The following is a 17528-nucleotide window of genomic DNA, read 5'->3' as shown; positions in this document are numbered from 1 at the left end:
CGGCTACCATTGACCCACCGTCGCCGTCTCTGCTTCCTGGAAAACTTCGCTGTCCGATGTCACGGCTGCCGATGGCGACGAGACATGTACGCACCCTTGCAATACGGTATAGCCGAGATTCACCCACTTCCATGGGATACATGAGGGTGTCGGGAGGGGAGAGGGGAAAGACAGGCATGGCGTGTAAGGCCATTCAAAGGCAGCGGCAATAACGCGGTCACAGATTGGGACGCGCTGCTCATGGAGGTGAAGTGTGCGGGAGACACAGAGAGAAAGAGGGAGAGGCTCCTGCAAATCTGACGCAGTGCTTGTGGTGTGGTGTCCGCATAGTTTGCTGCTGTTGGTGTTGTTGTTGTTGTTGTTTTCGTCGTGGGCGCGCCATCGCAAGGAATGCAGCGATGTGTAGTCAGCAATTCGGGCGTATTTTTGTTTTAATGTGAATAATTTTTTTGTTTCCTTAAAGGAGATAGTGCTGTGAGTGGGACGTTACAAGAGAAAGAGGGAGAGGAGAAGGGTTGGCTGCAGAGAGAGAGAGAGCTGCATTGAGGGTTGAGACGGGAGCACAACGGCGGGGTCTAAGGGTTTCGGCACCGGTGGTTGTTTCTCCGGAGCCGATTGTTGCAGTGAGGTTCCGGGAGGTCGACGCATTAATACAGGGCATAGCTGGGGTGAGGTGTTTTTGGTTAGATAGAGAGGTGCGTTGCATGAGCGAGGGGAGAAAATATGGGCAACTGCTGTGCAGGCTCGGCGACGAAGAAGCCCAAGCAGAGGCCGAATCCTTTTGCACAGGATGGGTATCAGGCTAACTCACAAATTCTGAAGAACCAACCGAAGGCTAAGATACTCGATAAGTATATTCTGGGGAGGGAGCTCGGGCGTGGGGAGTTTGGCATCACGTATTTGTGCACAGACAAGGAGACGGGCGAGACTTTAGCATGCAAGTCTATTTCGAAGAAGAAGCTGAGGACTGCTGTGGATGTGGAGGACGTGCGGCGAGAAGTCGCAATTATGAAACACTTGCCTGAGCATCCCAATATCGTTACCCTGAATGGTGCGTTCGAGGATGACAATGCCGTTCATCTCGTCATGGAGCTGTGTGAAGGAGGGGAGCTTTTCGACCGTATCATTGCGCGTGGGCATTACACCGAGCGCGGAGCTGCTCAAGTAACACGCACCATTGTTGAGGTGGTGCAAGCATGCCACATACAAGGAGTGATACACCGGGACCTGAAGCCGGAGAATTTTCTGTTCGCGAATAAGAATGAGAATTCGGTGCTGAAGGCCATCGACTTTGGGCTTTCGGTGTTTTTCAAGCCGGGGGAGAAGTTCTCTGAGATTGTGGGCAGTCCGTACTACATGGCGCCCGAAGTGCTGAAGAGGAACTACGGGCCGGAGGTGGACGTGTGGAGCGCGGGGGTGATCCTGTACATCTTGCTGTGCGGGGTACCTCCTTTCTGGGCGGAGACGGAGCAGGGCGTGGCGCAGGCGATCTTGCGGGGTGTATTGGATTTTAAGAGAGATCCATGGCCAAAGGTGTCAGACTCCGCGAAGTCGTTGGTCCGGCGCATGTTGGAACCGGACCCGAAAGCCCGGTACAATGCACAGCAGGTGCTGGATCACCCATGGCTGCAGAACGCGAAGAAGAATCCTAACGTGCCTCTGGATACGGTGCGGTCGCGGTTGAAGCAGTTTTCGGCCATGAACAAGCTGAAGAAGAGGGCGCTGCAAGTGATAGCTGAGAGTCTGGGCGGAGAGGAGATGAACGGGTTGAAGGAGATGTTCGAGAAGCTGGATAGTGACAACGCGGGTGTCATCACGTTCGAGAAATTGAAAATGGGGCTGATCGAGATCGGATCTCAGTTGACAGAGCACGAAGTGCGAATGCTAATGGGGGCAGCGGATGTAGATGGGAATGGGGCTCTGGACTACGGAGAGTTTGTGGCGGCCGCAGTGCATTTGCAACGTCTGGGTGATGATGAGTACCTGCGAAAGGCGTTCGACGTTTTTGACGTAGATGGGAGTGGATACATTGAGACGGAGGAGTTGAGAGTAGCCGTGGGAGAGCCGTTGAATGGTTCCCCAAGCGAATCTGATGTGGTACAGGGCATTCTGTTGGAAGTTGACGTTGACAAAGATGGGCGGATCAGTTATGAGGAGTTTTCTGCGATGATGCGGAGGGGTACAGATTGGAGGAAAGCTTCACGTCAGTATTCTCGGGATCGTTTCAACAGTCTGAGTATGAGACTTGTCAGAGAAGGGTCATTGAATCCTGATAAAAGCGTGGCAGTGAGGTAGTTGAGAATAAGCGAATCACAATCTTTACTCCCTTCTTCCCAGCACCTGCAATGACCATCTGAAGGTTTTGGAAGATATGTTGCTCAAGACATTTGGCGATTCGATTTCAGATTTTGTGCAGATTCTTTTGGACTTAACTTTAGGTGTTAGTTGAAGAATCACTGTCATTAGTTGGGTGCAAATGGTGACGTGGTCCCGATGGCGGACCTGGCTATTACAATGCTTTGTACTGCGGTGTCTTGAGGTTGGAGCAAACACGAAGGGTGCATTCGCGCTACTGCGAGAGGCTTGTTAAGCTTCCGGCAAAACGGAGCAGGCTTATTCCGCGAGATTGACGGTACTTCTCGGTGTATGAGGATCAGAAGAGGATCTTATGAAGTAGGTTCCCTTGTCACTGCTGTGATGGAAGACTCAGGATCATGTGAGAACTTGAAGGGGTTTTGGAGAGTTTGTTGTGGAGTATGTGCTGGAGCTTCGTACCCCTCGAAGGTCAGGAAAGCAAGATTTAGTTCCCTTGAATGCAATTGAGTTTGTACCACGCACATGGCTACTCCATAGTTTCTGGAATGAAGTCCTTGCCCTTAAACGATCTTCAAGCAGAGATTAGAGGACAAGAAAGTAAATACGGATTGATTGTGAACTTTCCGGTGTGTTGACTGGGTTTTAGAACTTCGGTGCTGTAACACGTTTTCTACAGCACACCTTGATAGTCATGTTGCACGAGGCTGGAGAACGGTAGCGAAGTCAAATAATAAGAAGACTCAAATTAAACGGCTTTATTGGTGCGTGTTCCTAGCTTTTAAGTAATTGCTATCTTCTGTATTGACCGAGGACTGTAGCGATAGTTTATCTGCTTTGCTGGCTTTTTGTAATCAAGTGATGGAAAGTGCTTTGTTTACACCAATGGGATACTTAGCGCTGATTTTTACTGTATCTTTTTGTATTGCAGGCAAACTCTTAAGGGGAATAGTTGGTCTACAAGCTGCTACTAACCTTTACTTGAGAGTCACGCTGTAAAAATCATGGTTGACTTTACTACCTGAGCAGTTTATGTTACAGTTCACTGCAATGGGCCCCGCTGCATAGCCAGATCGCTCTTGTAAGCGAGTCGCTGGCATGTAATCAGCTTTACCATGAGATGAATGGTATAAAGTTTGTTCTTTATAAGCTTTCGACGCAAGTTTCCCTCCTTTCATTTTCAATGATTGCGCAACCATATCCTACGGAAAATTTACTGCTTGCAAATGGTTTCACAGTTGGTCCCCGTGCAATTTAAGAACCCTCCGCTAGTTTTTGGCAGCAGCATTCACTGCTCACAGGTGCTGCAATCAATCCGCAGGCACAAGTGCATTGTAGACAGTAAGATTCGGGGGTCAGATTCTGTGCCGTGCCTGCCAACTCCCTTGTGTGTCACATCTTCTGTGCAGGTTTTGCCCAATAATTGCACGGCATGCGGTATCTGGACTGACAGGTTGAGAATGCTTCCTTGGGAGGATACGACATGGATCCAAGCTCCAAGCAAACTGAGCTCTTCCATCAACATGCGGTGGGCCATCCAGGCTCAGTTCAGTCACATTTCTTTTCTTTTCAATCATATTCCAACTGACAGCGTATATCAGTTGCCTCAATTAACAAAAATAAACCTGGTAGTACAAAAGCATATTGTCTGGATTCCTTACTGGAAGGGCAAACTAAGGAGCTAAAAATTCACATACCTATTGAGTTTCTCAAAAGGGACAAAAATGGGAAGCACTTCAAGACTCTCTCTGAGCAGTGGTTGAATTGGATTGGAATATGATTGAAACAGTTGAGGACAAATCTACTTCTCACAGTAGCAGGTTGACTGTCATGGAAAAACATCATGGCATGAAACCAAAGAGCATTTAGATTTACTTCACTTCTTTCAGCCAACTACTCCGTTAAATAATTCTAGGATATTTGATAAGATGGTGGGGGATCCCTTGGAAGACTTGATAGGTTGTTATACATTATCTCATTCAAACTATTCTATTCGATTGTTGTGTTAGTGATGATTTTCTCTTGGATCTCCTTCTACTTAGTTTGATACTTCAATTTACCATTTCTAATAAACCCCCCTTCCATTATACTCCCAATACTTTACTCATAGAATATAAAAATGTCCAATTCACTATTTGACAATTTTGGACAAGCTTAGAAGAGACTATTTTTTTTCAAAAACTTTGCAAAGAAACTTATTAATAGAGATATTTTTGTAAAATCCAAGCTTGGTCTTGAAAAAGAAGTAAATGAATAGAGAAAGGCCTTTGAAATTATCCATAGTTGACTTCATCCACACCCTTATAAGATGGTACAATAATTAATGTTTTAACAACAACAAGAAAACCAACAAAAAGAAAATTTGAAGGCCAAAAATTAAGATCACAAGTCAAATATGTTTAGAAATACATATTCAAAAAAATTCATAAACTATTTAAAACCAAACAACTAACATGACAAGAATCAAAGACAACAATTACATTATTGTCTTAAATAAGATAGAAGTGATACAAGTTGCTCAAAAAGTCCTTTTCTAAAATTCTACTCTTTTTCAAACTTACATTTTAAGAAGTTATGAAAGAATAAACCCTAAACCAAATTCCAAGCCTAGATGGCATTGATATTGAATTCTTTAAAACATCTTAATCCATCAACCAAAATAATTATTCAAGACTTATAATTGATTTTTTTTAGAAAGAAAATCCTTTTTAAAAGATTTTTTTAAAGGTCTAAGAATTCTTATTTTAAAATCTATTAACCAAAATATTAGTAAAAACTATTAATCTATTAATCTATTAATCTATCAATTATTTTAATATTTCTTACAAAATCTTTACTAAAATCCTACAACTAAAGATAAAATAAATTCTAACAAATCTAATAGATTAAGACAATTTTTTTAGTTTAATTTATTAATTTATTAATTATATTTTATTTCTTAAAAATATAGAACCATCCATTAGACCAAATCTTCCAACTATAACCTATTAATGTTGAAATCTAATCTTGTCAAAGTATTCAATAAAATATCTTTGGAGTTTATTTTTTGAATCATATAAAATCAAAGATCTGGTCTTAATTTTATTAATATATATATATATATATATATATATAAGACTAAAACTACAATCAATGTTAGTAGTAGTCCATCAAAAAGAAAAATTATACAAAAAAGAATAAGACAAAATTGCTTGCTTGTTTTGTATCAATATCCTTTTTTAGATGAAATCATAAATTTTAATCTTAAAAAATCATCTATTAAAAGAAACAAAAAGATATTATCTTTTTAAATTTTTTAGATCATTTTATTATTAGTTAATATAAAAAATCAATTAATAATATTTATAATAGAAAAACAAATGTAAACATAGCTCAAAAGATTATTTTGGCTTTTATTTTTATATTGAGATTTAATACCAATTTGCACAAACTTGATGCCATATAATGATTGTAAACTCTTAAACTCCTATGGATGCAAAAATTTGAATAAAAATGGACTATTTTTAAATGAATAAGGGCTTTTATTTGTAATAGCCCATCTTAAAATGTCCTACCTTTCTATAGTAGTAACAACTTTTGGATTTCAAAAACTTGGACCAAGACTTTGACCTCAATTTGTCTCTATTGTGTCTCTTATTCATGGATCTATTCCATAATGTCAAGGCCTCTATTATCGCTATTTGGTTGCTTCATGATATTAATATACTGCAGGACTCTACCGTGCACCTTGGCCAAGGAGGATTCCACCTCTTTGGAACCCCAACTAGGGCTAGCCCTAAATTCCACAAGAGCATTAGTGTTTAACAATCTACATCCCATGTTAACAGAACACAAGCCACTATTACGAGTTTTACCATTATAAAGAGTCCATGATTTTTATCCAACATAGATTAAAATCATTGAATTTATAAAACCGCTCAAAAATCTATCGTGCCACTTTTATAACTCCAGAATTAAGGTTAGTTTAACACATCATACTTATATTAGTTAATCATGTGATTGCTTTATTTTTGAAGCATTTGTAACTTGTTTACCTGAATCTGTTACACACTAAAAACTTTCTTGAAAAGGATACAGAATTTTCTTTAGCTTACTTGTTTTTCCTGCTTTTACTTTTAATATCCTAATTAGGACAGGAGTATTTTAATTGAATATTTTAATTAAAAGAATTATGTCAAAATATATATTAATTTACATATATATGGTGTTAAAATCTGTTAGGTTTTGCTACAATTTTTAGATTTTGACATCATATACATGTGACCCTTTCTATTTTTGATATAGTTCAGACCAAACATGCACATTATTCAATAATTCATCTACAATTTCTAGAATATCCCATTTCCATCAATTATAGTTTTTAATGAGGTATAAGTATCGGACGATTTCTCGAAGATGTAAGAAACAAAATTTTGAGTTTTTTTAGTTGACACAATCAGCTTCTTTCGAGTTTTAGAGCGGCATTGTGTAACCTCTGAGATGGGCAGTGGGAACAATGTGTGCAGGAAAAACGAGACTTTCATTCACAAGGAGATAACAAATTTAATGCTCGTTTCCTGCATTTGTGTGCCGACTCTCGATGATCAGAAGATCGACAGTCGGGGATTCCTATTCTACACCACTGAAGCACTTTCAACAGACGGTAAATAATGCAAAAGTCTCTGTTCTGGTCTGGTTACCGCTGTCAACGATTCCGTACTGCAGGTTGAGGAGTTTGTTTCCACTGCTTGCATACTAACTGATCTCTGATGAGCTCTCTGTGCAGCTCGAAACCAGTTGCGAATTGCTGAGTTAGTGATGGTGACTTCCCCTACACTGTCGTAGTCCCGGTAGTTTATTCGCAGTTTCCTCAACAAGGTTTTCACTGCTTGTCCAGTCCTGCAGTGCCAGTAAGAGATGCAAGGCTCATCATTCCACTGAAGGACCCACAAGATCGATATGGGTCTTCAGCCCGACAAATTATGCATAACAGATGTCTTATGTCACTGCAACTCAAGAATCCTTCAGGCTGTAATTCAGAGGAAAGTAGAATTTTTTCAAAAAGAAAAAAACCTTGAAGAGACTCGAACCCTCCTGAAACCACCATTTGCGGTGAACACTTCTTTGACTTCTACCGCAAAGATCAGTTTCACCGAATTTAAATACAATCCTGTCCAAACACCAAAATTCCAGTCAGTGAAATTACTCAACAGTGCCAACAAATTCCAGCGTATTTTTCGAACTTGGAAAGCCACAATTGACACAACAAAATAAAAACTAATGACTGGTCACGTTATTGTTCGTACGAACGACATAACTTCGGACATGGACGTGAGATTGTATAGTCAAAGTGACCTTCGTACCTAATTCTTGCCGTTGTTTTAGGTCCTTGAGGAGGACAAGAACACCAACCTGGAAAAGTATGCGCCCTCAGTAACATGTAAACGAAAGTATGAAGCTATATTTTCAATCATCTACGGGACACTAACAAACACAGAAACACAGTTATCGAAAACAAGTAACCTGAGGCGTCAAAAGAGAGGGTTACATTAGACATTCAAAAAACAAAAATAAAAATAAATTAGGCGTTCTCATGTTCACTCCATATTTTGTATTGCCCATCAAAGACTCACCATGAAGTTTTGCGAATCATACACTAAACACACATCACGCTTTCCCGGAATCAGTCATGATTAGGTTCTTACCTCGACGGCGTAAATTGGAAAGGTTCTCATATCAACAAAAATTGGTGCAACAGCATAATCCACTTCTTGAATAACACCCAAGCTTCTTGCCTCCTGAAATAATGAATATTAAAGTTAGCAAACATGGGTCATTCATCATACACCTGAAAATGGCATGCATACAGCACAGAATTACTCCAACCCAACAGATTGTAAATGATAGATAAACTGACAACGGCATTTTCTGACAAGAGATTAATTAAGGTTGAGATACCTCATAAAGGGTCAGAGCCCGAGGCAGGTACACGCTACACGCTTCTTCAACATTAAAGAAAATTCGGTTCTTATTATGTCTTCGTGAGTTTGAGCAGCCTTCGTCAGACAAGAGGAATCGTGAATTCCGTTTAGATACGCGCATGCAGCCAAGAACTCGATTTACAGTTTCTAGTGTGGGGGTAAGACCAGCAGATAGCAGTTCATCATAAACGACCAGCCCCTGGTTTGTCCTGCAAAAAAACGACTCCCAGGTTCGATATCTTCTAATTGCTCATTATGGCTAGATCAGAATAAAAAAACGAAATTCTTAAAAAGTGATGAAAATTGTTCATTACAAGACTTGCAACAACGCGTCTAGAAGTCGATATTTGAAAATGACAGTGATGTCAGTTTCCTCAGAAAGTTGTGGTGATCTTGAACTTATATCTGGCGACATAAAGTTATCAATTCTTGTTCGTGACACAGATCGCACTCTCGCAAAATATGAAAAGTAGCTAAGTTGAACCTTGCTGGAGCTTGTTCCTACTGGCTGAAAGGACCATTAGGATAATGCAGTGCAGAGGAAGCGAGCACGAAAACCTGCAGGTTTGAACATACCAAAATTGATGCAAGTCTAAATCATCTTCAATGGTCTTTATACAGAGAAGCTTAGGATCTTGAAGAGGCGGAGCACCGCATTCAACGCGACTTACGCAGAGACCTGAGTACATTCCAGCCATAGGTTGGTCAGATAAGGCATAAGAATAAAACCCCTTTGCAATATTAACTTGCATGCAAAAACCCACGATTGTAATATATACAGATATTAAGCAGCAAACCTGCAGAATCCAAACGTCACATCTTATCAACAGCATATAATAATTCCTCTATGTGTAGTGACTACCAATATATTTATTCAATGACACTAAGTATAAAAGCATGAAACGCACCAAGAATGCTGTCGCACATTTGCTGGGTAAACTCTATTGAATAGCCTTTAATTTGATTGTAAAGCTCAAGAGCAAGGTTTGCTTGGTCATCCCTGGGAAACTCTGCAAGGTCAGATATTGCAAAGCAGAAATCCTTTGTGAATATGCACAAATGTCAGCAGGTCTACAAGTACAGACCAGATTATAGGAAAATCTCCTTTCAACTGTTGGGTTTAAACAACTAGCCAAAGGTTTCAGCTCATAATGTTGTACCCTCGCAAAACAACGGTGCGGCCATTATACCTTTCGCAAGCCTCAAGTAGAATATTGTACGTGTCCTTGTTGGGAGTTACTCCAGAATTTCTCAACTCTTCCAGTACCTTGAACGCATTATCCAACTCCCGTCCTGCACCTGACCATCTCTGAGAGCTTAAGCCCAGTAAAAATAGCTAAACTGAATTCATTCTCACGAATTCCTACTCAAGACCTAGGCAAGGTACACTGAAGGAACAAGAAACGGCACTGTAAGCCAAACTGACGGTTAAAAAGCAGATGTTATACATAGAGAAGCCACAAGGGCATTGAGAGTTGGTACGATGGGCCTCAACCCCAAAGCTTTAATTTCTTCGTAGACACGCATTGCATTCTCAGCATCATCTACCTGCGGAAAAAAGACGAGCCTCAAGTATGAAAAGCATGGCTTAAAAACATCAAAAGAATATACATAACTAGAAACAGCAGTGTTCTATGAAATATGCTGAACTAAAACTGGCACACATGTACTTACTTTGCTGCAGGCAACCATCAAAGTATTATATGTGACCGGGCTAGGCTTTGTGCCTATGTTCTTCATTTCTTGCAGGATTGCAAAAGCTACATCAATCTTTCCAGCGTGCCCTGCAACATCCATCATCGCACAAAAGAAAACCTGTGCAACAGGATATCACAAATATTTCATTACGACAGGATTTACGTTTGTAATGACGTACAAGTATTACACGCTGTCCAACCATTTCAGAACTAATAAGTGTCTCTCTCCAATAGAACCCTGCAAATGTTAAACAGGAATTTTCTTTTCTTAAAAAAAGACGAAGAATTTATGCTTCACAGTATGCGAATACCTCATCTGGTTGCACACCATCCTCCCTCATGTCGTCGTAAATGGACAGGGCGATATTTAGATAACCTTTATGACTGCAGGCGTGAACAGCCGCTGTGTAGCATTCGGTCGTTCCAGAAACCTTACTTGAGCGCATTCTCTTGTAAACTTCCAGAGCCCTTTCCACCTGAAAGGGAAACTAAATCAATACCGGCTTTGTAATCAAACTTTATCGAGTACCCCCTCCAAAAGGAGAACTTAACACCACTGTATCCTAGCTTGAACGTGATCAACAAAAGCAGGATTTTTCATTCACAGCGACGGTAACATACTTCGCCAGCGCGACTACAAGCCGCAATAAGGGCGCCATAGGTGATATGATCCAGTGCGATAGGTTGGGGCGCATCTCGCATATCTGCCAGAACCTCAAACGCTCGCAGAAAAGCTCCAGCACGCCCACATGCAGTGATCAATGTATTGAAGATTACTCGATCTGGTTCCACTTCCTGTTTGGCAGTGCTTCAGGTGAAAATGCTTCCTCAACACTTCTAGCAACTTGAACGCATCCTTTGGGAAACGAACCAGCAGTTGAACTAACCAAGTCATGTCCAGTTGTAAAAAATTCGAGTTGCTTCAAATATTATGCAGTTGTTTAGAGTATTTACCTGGTTCAACATTTTCTTATAAATTCCGAAAGCTTTAGGTACATCTCCAGCTCGTGCACACCCGTCGATCATAGCCCCAAAAGTTTGAACATTTGCTTCTATGCCTTGTATTTCCATCTCATTAAAGAACTGTCACGAAATCGCTACCATCAGATAAGACGTGCATCGTTCGGCTATGCTGTATGTACTTTGAAAGAGCATTTTAAAATTTTCGCCACTGGACAATAAAACATTTATACCAAACTAGCCCTTCCTCGAGTATTGAATACATTGCTTGCCAATCCCTTTCACCTCCTCTCTCCTTAGAGATCACATGCTTTCCGACCACATACCTTAAACATCAGATCAATCCTGCTTGCTTTCGCACATGCTGAAATCAAGGTTGTGTAGAAAATGCAGTCTGCTTGAAGCCCTGCCATTTTTACCATATCGAGCACTCGACAAGCCGCTGATTCAACAATCGTAACAATTTTAGTGACTCGTGCATTTCAAATAAAAAGTGTACAACAACTAAACAGATGAACAATCATACTTCAACTACCTCTTCCTTAAAATAATCTGACCTCGAGAAGAATTAGGTCATGTATTTAAGATTTTTGTCTAATAACTTGAACTATTTGAGTGCTACAAGATTACAGTGATTAAAGAACAGAACAAGAACTTGTAACAGGAACTGCTCAAAAACATGACCTCGACGAGTAGAGTCTTCAAGAATACACATACTCCTCATTTATCACACGAACCCAACCAATAACCAATTATACTTGTTTACAAGAACTCACATGATGCATCTTGAGCATGAGCACAGACGGAGAGAAGCATGTTAAAATTTCGCAATGACTTCCTTCGTACCAGTCGGGAAAACTTAAAAGCCTCCTTCAGCGCACGTCTCTTTTTACAAGCGGAATAAAACTCGTAAGAATTCACCTGCACGAAAAAAAAACAACTTAGTCTTGAATAAGGTTGATGAAGCACTCCAGAACCAGAAGAAGAGAGAATTCAACCCCTGTTGTCTTTACCTTCTTCATGTTCAGAATCAAATGCTCGTCCATACTTTCAAGAACTGCCACGCAATCTCGCAGCCTGCAATGCCAGATACACTATCAATTAACAATGTCTAAAACGACAAAATATAACAGCCAGACAAATTTGTTTGAACTTTACTGTTCAAAAAGACCTAGCTCGCATGCACTTTACAATAGAGAAGGAAAACATAACTTGCGTACAAAGAGGTCTCAAAGTCTAATGACAGTTAAGATATTGAACCTGCCAGCTTCCAAAAACTTCTCATATAAGAACAAATACACAGCTGGATCCCTCTTAGAATCCACTGGCAGCACTTCTTCAATTGTGTCAGGCAACTTGACTGCGTCTCTCCAAGTTGTAGTTTTCCTTACAACAATCTTCTCTCCCCTATCAACTAGAGAAGTTCCTCCCTTTCTAGAAGTCAAACTGCTTAGCTGCTTGTGAATATTTAGAATGGCACTTTTTTTGGCGTCAGAAATTATCTTGGTTTGTTCCCGAGGGAAAACTTGCTCAGCTGAACCGTTGTCCAACACAGAAACCCTTTCCAAGTTTTTATTCATTCCCAAGTTATCCGCCTGAACACTCAATTTCCTACTCTCATTTGCCAATGGGCCTGAACCAATGTCCGTTGAAAAAATATCTACACCATCTATTGTTCCGTTCCCCCCAATTGCACAATCTGTAGCTACAACAGAACTGTCACCCGAACCAACAGCAGCATCAGCCAGAAGCTCAACAAATGTACTGGTACTAGTTCCATCACTACGACCATCTTGCGACCTAGGAGAAGCTGCAATCTGCTCTGCCTCAACCCCAGAAAGCCCACTACCGTCTTCTGCTCGAATTTGTGACATTAGATCCTGTTTTATTGACTTGTATGGCCTGGATTGACCGATAGCTTTCGAACTCAATCGAGCAAGTCCGATGCTTCGAGATCCAACCTCTTCCAACCTCTCACTCGACCTAATCTCAGATATCATCAGATCAAGACTACAGTTCTCAAGAGCAGTTGTTGATGACCCATTAATTCGCACCAGTCCTTGAGAAGTTCGTGCATCATCCACAGATGCCTCATCTGCATTTAAGTTCCTCTTTGACCTTCTGCCAATGCTGCGCCCAAGACTACCTTTCAATTTGTGCCTGACTAGCCCAGAAGTAGATGCCGAACGTCCTGAAGTTGCACGACTCTCAGCGGACGTCCCACCGTCTTCGTACTTCCATCGCTTTGTAACGACATTGTCGAAAGTCCCTGAAGACTGATTTGCATTTCAAGTAACGCCATTGAGAGTAAGCAAAATTGTGCAGCCTTTGATGCAGCAGATGCGAGAAACACTCACACCCCTTACGTTGCCTCAAAAACTCACCCAAACGCGTCAATTTCAAACAAAAGTGATAGTGTGCACTGACTACAGATAATTCAACTCGAAATATCCAATGAATCGACTGGACAATGCATTCGCCGAAATTCAAACGCAAGAGATTTGAGTTCACTCGGTAGCCGTACTTCAGAGCCCCAGTGCAGTAATTCTTCAAAGATATCGCACCTACAAATTTCTCAAATATCTTCCTCAAAAGAAAGTCCAAAAAGAAGAAGAAATACCTCATTACCGTGCGCGATGGTTTTAGCCTTCGCTTGCAATTTAGCTCCTTGTACTTCCGCTAACGAGGATGGCATTGAAGACGAGAAAGACAACACAGAGGAGGGCATAATTGATCCCATATCTTTGAAACACAGCCACAATAACCCCAGAACTGTGGTAGGAACCGCGCCCACATCATCCACAACAGCTGCATTGGCGACAACAATGCCTCCCTTGGAACTCCGCGGCTGCGAGGCCCCTCTACATGCAGACTTCCGTTGGACCAACAGTTGCAGCAGCTTGTGCTTATTCACCAGCTGACATTCGTCCACAATACGCGGGGAGTTGCGAGAAGCTCCTGGGAGTAGGAGCCTGCAAAAGCCTTCAAGCCGCCCACATCCATAGACGTGCCTTAACCAACCTCCCCTTCACTTCCTCCCACGCACCATAATCTCAAATCCCAAATCTCAAATCCCGAAACACCAAAATGCAACTGCACTGACCTTCCAAAAACAATCTACGCTTCAGAACCAAGCACACAGAATTCACAATCGCGACGCTTGTCCGGCATCTCAGTATGTCATCACGGACTTCACGATCTCCAGTTGAGACTCTATTCAACAAAACCTCCAAGCTCCAGCAATCTCCACGCACTGCCCTTATTAGCCGCAGATTCTGCACTTTCTCTTTCGAAACCCGATCTCAACTACAACAGGGACTTCACCCACAACGCCATGAATTCCCAGGTAACGATTCACAGCTTGGAGCCAAAGGTAACAACCGGAAAAAAAAGAAAAAAAAATCTCGAAAGCGCAAGGAAAAAGAGTATTAGCGCTGGAGGGGGAATTTTGTATTGCGTAGTGAGCCCGCCATTGTGGGAAAAGTTGAGCCCCAATTTGTGTGACAATCTCATTGCGGTAGATTATGGTCCAAGCAGCCCAGCTGCGTTTCCTCCTTATCTGCTGAGACGTGTGCGCACCACATACTCATATCATGAAAGCAGCGATCGGAGAGGTGGGGCCGAGGCTCCGGTCACCCCTTCTCCGGCGGGCGTCGGCAGGGTCATTCCCACTCCATTCCTAATACCGAGGGTTCTCGGTCACCTGTGACTGGCGCGTGTGCCCGAGGTTACAAACTATACCTGTCTAGGCACTAGGGTTTTCATTTGCTGAGGATTCATCGAGCTATGGAGATCCAGCATTGCTTACAAAATCTTTCAGGGAGTGTGTGTGAATGTGTACCTCGAACAATGCCCTTCTTTTGCTGCAAGTTCAATTCTCCTTGCATTGCTAAAAATAAGGGAGCATTTGCAACTTCTAGTAGCGATTTGTGGCACAGGGGGAGAAGAACATCGATTGTAAAAGACTGAGAAGGAGGATGGATTGAGGTATTTCTTAAGTCAATGTGGCATTGACAGGGAGAAGAACATCGATTGTAAAAGACTGAGAAGGAAGAAAAAATTTAGTATTTCTTAAGTCAATGTGACACTGAGCAGGAGAAGAACATCGATTGTAAAAGACTGAGAAGGAGGATGGATTAAACTATTTCTTAAAACAATATGGCATTCAGCGGGAGAAGAACATTGATTGTAAAAGACAGATAAGAAGAATGGATTGAAATATTTCTTAAGTCAATGTGGCATTGAGCGTGAGAAGAACATCAATTGTAAAAGACTGCGAAGGAGGATGGATTGAAGTATTTCTAAAGTCAATGTGGCATTGAGCGGTAGAAGAACATCAATTGAAAAAGACGGAGAAGGAAGTTGGATTGAAGTATTTCTTAATTCAATGTGGCATTGAGGGGGAGAAGCACATCAATTGTAAAAGACTGCAAAGGAGGATCGATTGAAGTATTTCTTAAGTCAATGTGGCATTTAGCGGTAGAAGAACATCGATTGAAAAAGACGGAGAAGGAAGATGGATTGAAGTATTTCTGAAGTCAATGTGACATTGAGTGTGAAAAGAACATCAATTGTAAAAGGCTGAAAAAGAAGCTGGATTGAAGTATTTCTTAAGTCAATGTGACATTGAGTGTGAAAAGAACATCAATTGTAAAAGGCTGAAAAAGAAGCTGGATTGAAGTATTTCTTAAGTCAATGTGACATTGAGCGGGAAAAGAACATTGATTATAAAAGACTGAAAAAGAAAATGGAATGAAGTATTTCTTAAGTCAATGTCGCTTTAAGCAGGAGAAGAACATTGATTGTAAAAGACTGAGAAGGAAGATGGATTGAAGTATTTCTTAATTCAATGTGGCATTGAGATGGAGAAGCACATCAATTGTAAAAGACTGCAAAGGAGGATCGATTGAAGTATTTTTGAAGTCAATGTGGCATTGAGCGGGAGAAGAACATTGATTGTAAAAGACTGAGAAGGAAGATGGATTAAAGTATTTTTTAAGTCAATATGGCATTCAGCGGGAGAAGAACATCGATTGTAAAAGAGAGATAAGAAGAATGGATTGAAATATTTCTTAAGTTAATGTAGCATTCACCATGAGAAGAACATCGATTGAAAAAGGTCTGAGAAGGAGGATGGTTTGAGGTATTTCTTTAGTTAATGTGGCATTGAGCGGGAGAAGAACATCGATTGTAATGGACTGAGAAGGAAGATGGATTGAAGTATTTCTTAAGTCAATGTCGCGTTGAGCCGGAGAAGAACATCGATTTTAAAAGACTGAGAAGGAGGATGGATTGAAGTATTTGCTAAGTCAATGTGGCTTTGAGCCGGAGAAGAATATCGATTGTAATACACTGAGGAGGAGGATGGATTGAAGTATTTCTTAAATCAATGTCGCATTGAGCGGGACAAAATCATTGATTGTAAAAGACTGAGAAGGAGGATGGATTGAAGTTTTCCTTAAGTCAATGTGGCAATGACCAAGAGAAGAACATTGATTGTAAAAGACTGAGAAAGAGGATGGATTGAAGAATTTCTTAAGTCAATGTTACATTGAGTGGGAGAAGAACATTGATTGTAAAAGACTGAGAAGGAAGATGGATTGAGGTATTTCTTAAGTCTATTTTGCTTTGAGGAGGACAAGAACATCGATTTTACAAGACTGAGAAGGATGATGGATTGAAGTATTTCCTAAGTCAATGTGGCTTTGAGCTGGAGAAGAACATCGATTGTAAAACATTGAGAAGGAGGATGGATTGAAGTATTTCCTAAGTCAATGTGGCTTTGAGTTGGAAAAGATCATCAATTGTAAAACATTGAGAAGGAGGATGGATTGAAGTATTTCTTAAGTCAATGTCGCATTGAGCGGGAGAAGAAAATCGATTATAAAAGACTCAGAAGGATGATGGATTGAAGTTTTTCTTAAGTCAATGTGGTAATGACGAAGAAAAGAACATTGATTGTAAAAGACTGAGAAAGAGGATGGATTGAAGAATTTCTTTAGTCAATGTTGCATTGAGTGGAGGAAGAACATTCATTGTAAAAGACTGAGAAGGAAGATGGATTGAAGTATTTCTTAAGTCATTGTGGCATTGAGTGGGAGAAGAACATCGATTATAAAAGAATGAGAAGGAGGATGGATTTAAGTATTTCTTAAGTCAATGTGGCATTGAGCAAAAGAAGAACATCTATTGTAAAAGACTTAGAATGAAGATGGATTGAAGTATTTTTTAAGCCAATGTTGCATTGAGCGAAAGAAGAACATCAATTGTAAAAGACTAAGAATGAAGATGGATTGAAGTATTTCTTAAGTCAATGTGACATTGAGCAGGAGAAGAGCATGGATTGTAAAAGACAGAGAAGGAGGATGGATTGAAGTATTTCTTAAGTCAATGTAGCATTGAGCCGGAGAAGAACATCGATTTTACAAGACTAAGAAGGAGGATGGATTGAAGTATTTTTTAAGTCAATGTGGCAATGACCGAGAGAAGAACATCGATTGTAAAAGACTTAGTAGGAGGATGGATTGAAGTATTTCTTAAGTCATTGTGGCATTGAGTAGGAGAAAAACATCGATTGTAAAAGACTGAGAAGGAAGAT

The 17528-nt window shown here is 40.8% G+C and overlaps 2 protein-coding genes across 2 annotated transcripts; one reads left to right on the top strand and one right to left on the bottom strand.

Moving 5' to 3' along the window:
• The first annotated feature begins 42 nt into the window (after positions 1-42).
• LOC112285080 (calcium-dependent protein kinase 7) lies at positions 43-3475 on the top strand. Its single transcript, XM_024525614.3, has 2 exons — positions 43-3077; positions 3245-3475. The coding sequence occupies exon 1, from the start codon at positions 724-726 to the stop codon at positions 2293-2295; it is 1572 nt and encodes a 523-aa protein (XP_024381382.1). The 5' UTR covers positions 43-723; the 3' UTR covers positions 2296-3077; positions 3245-3475.
• A 3338-nt stretch (positions 3476-6813) lies between these two features.
• LOC112285063 (pentatricopeptide repeat-containing protein MRL1, chloroplastic) lies at positions 6814-14444 on the bottom strand. Its single transcript, XM_090252128.1, has 18 exons — positions 13551-14444; positions 12191-13206; positions 11944-12007; positions 11707-11851; positions 11257-11372; positions 10925-11053; positions 10592-10765; positions 10282-10446; positions 9948-10088; positions 9722-9821; positions 9464-9572; positions 9182-9273; positions 8850-8952; positions 8251-8482; positions 7998-8090; positions 7656-7704; positions 7366-7462; positions 6814-7191 (listed from the first exon to the last, which is right to left on the bottom strand). The coding sequence occupies exons 1-18, from the start codon at positions 13668-13670 to the stop codon at positions 6927-6929; spliced, it is 3210 nt and encodes a 1069-aa protein (XP_090108254.1). The 5' UTR covers positions 13671-14444; the 3' UTR covers positions 6814-6926.
• Between the last annotated feature and the right edge of the window lie 3084 nt (positions 14445-17528).

Source organism: Physcomitrium patens, chromosome 7, assembly GCF_059467195.1.
Source record: "Physcomitrium patens ecotype Gransden chromosome 7, ASM5946719v1, whole genome shotgun sequence".
NCBI classification, from domain to species: Eukaryota; Viridiplantae; Streptophyta; class Bryopsida; order Funariales; family Funariaceae; genus Physcomitrium; species Physcomitrium patens.
The sequence above is the reverse complement of the archived record's forward strand: the minus strand, read 5'-3'. Positions and strand labels throughout refer to the sequence as shown.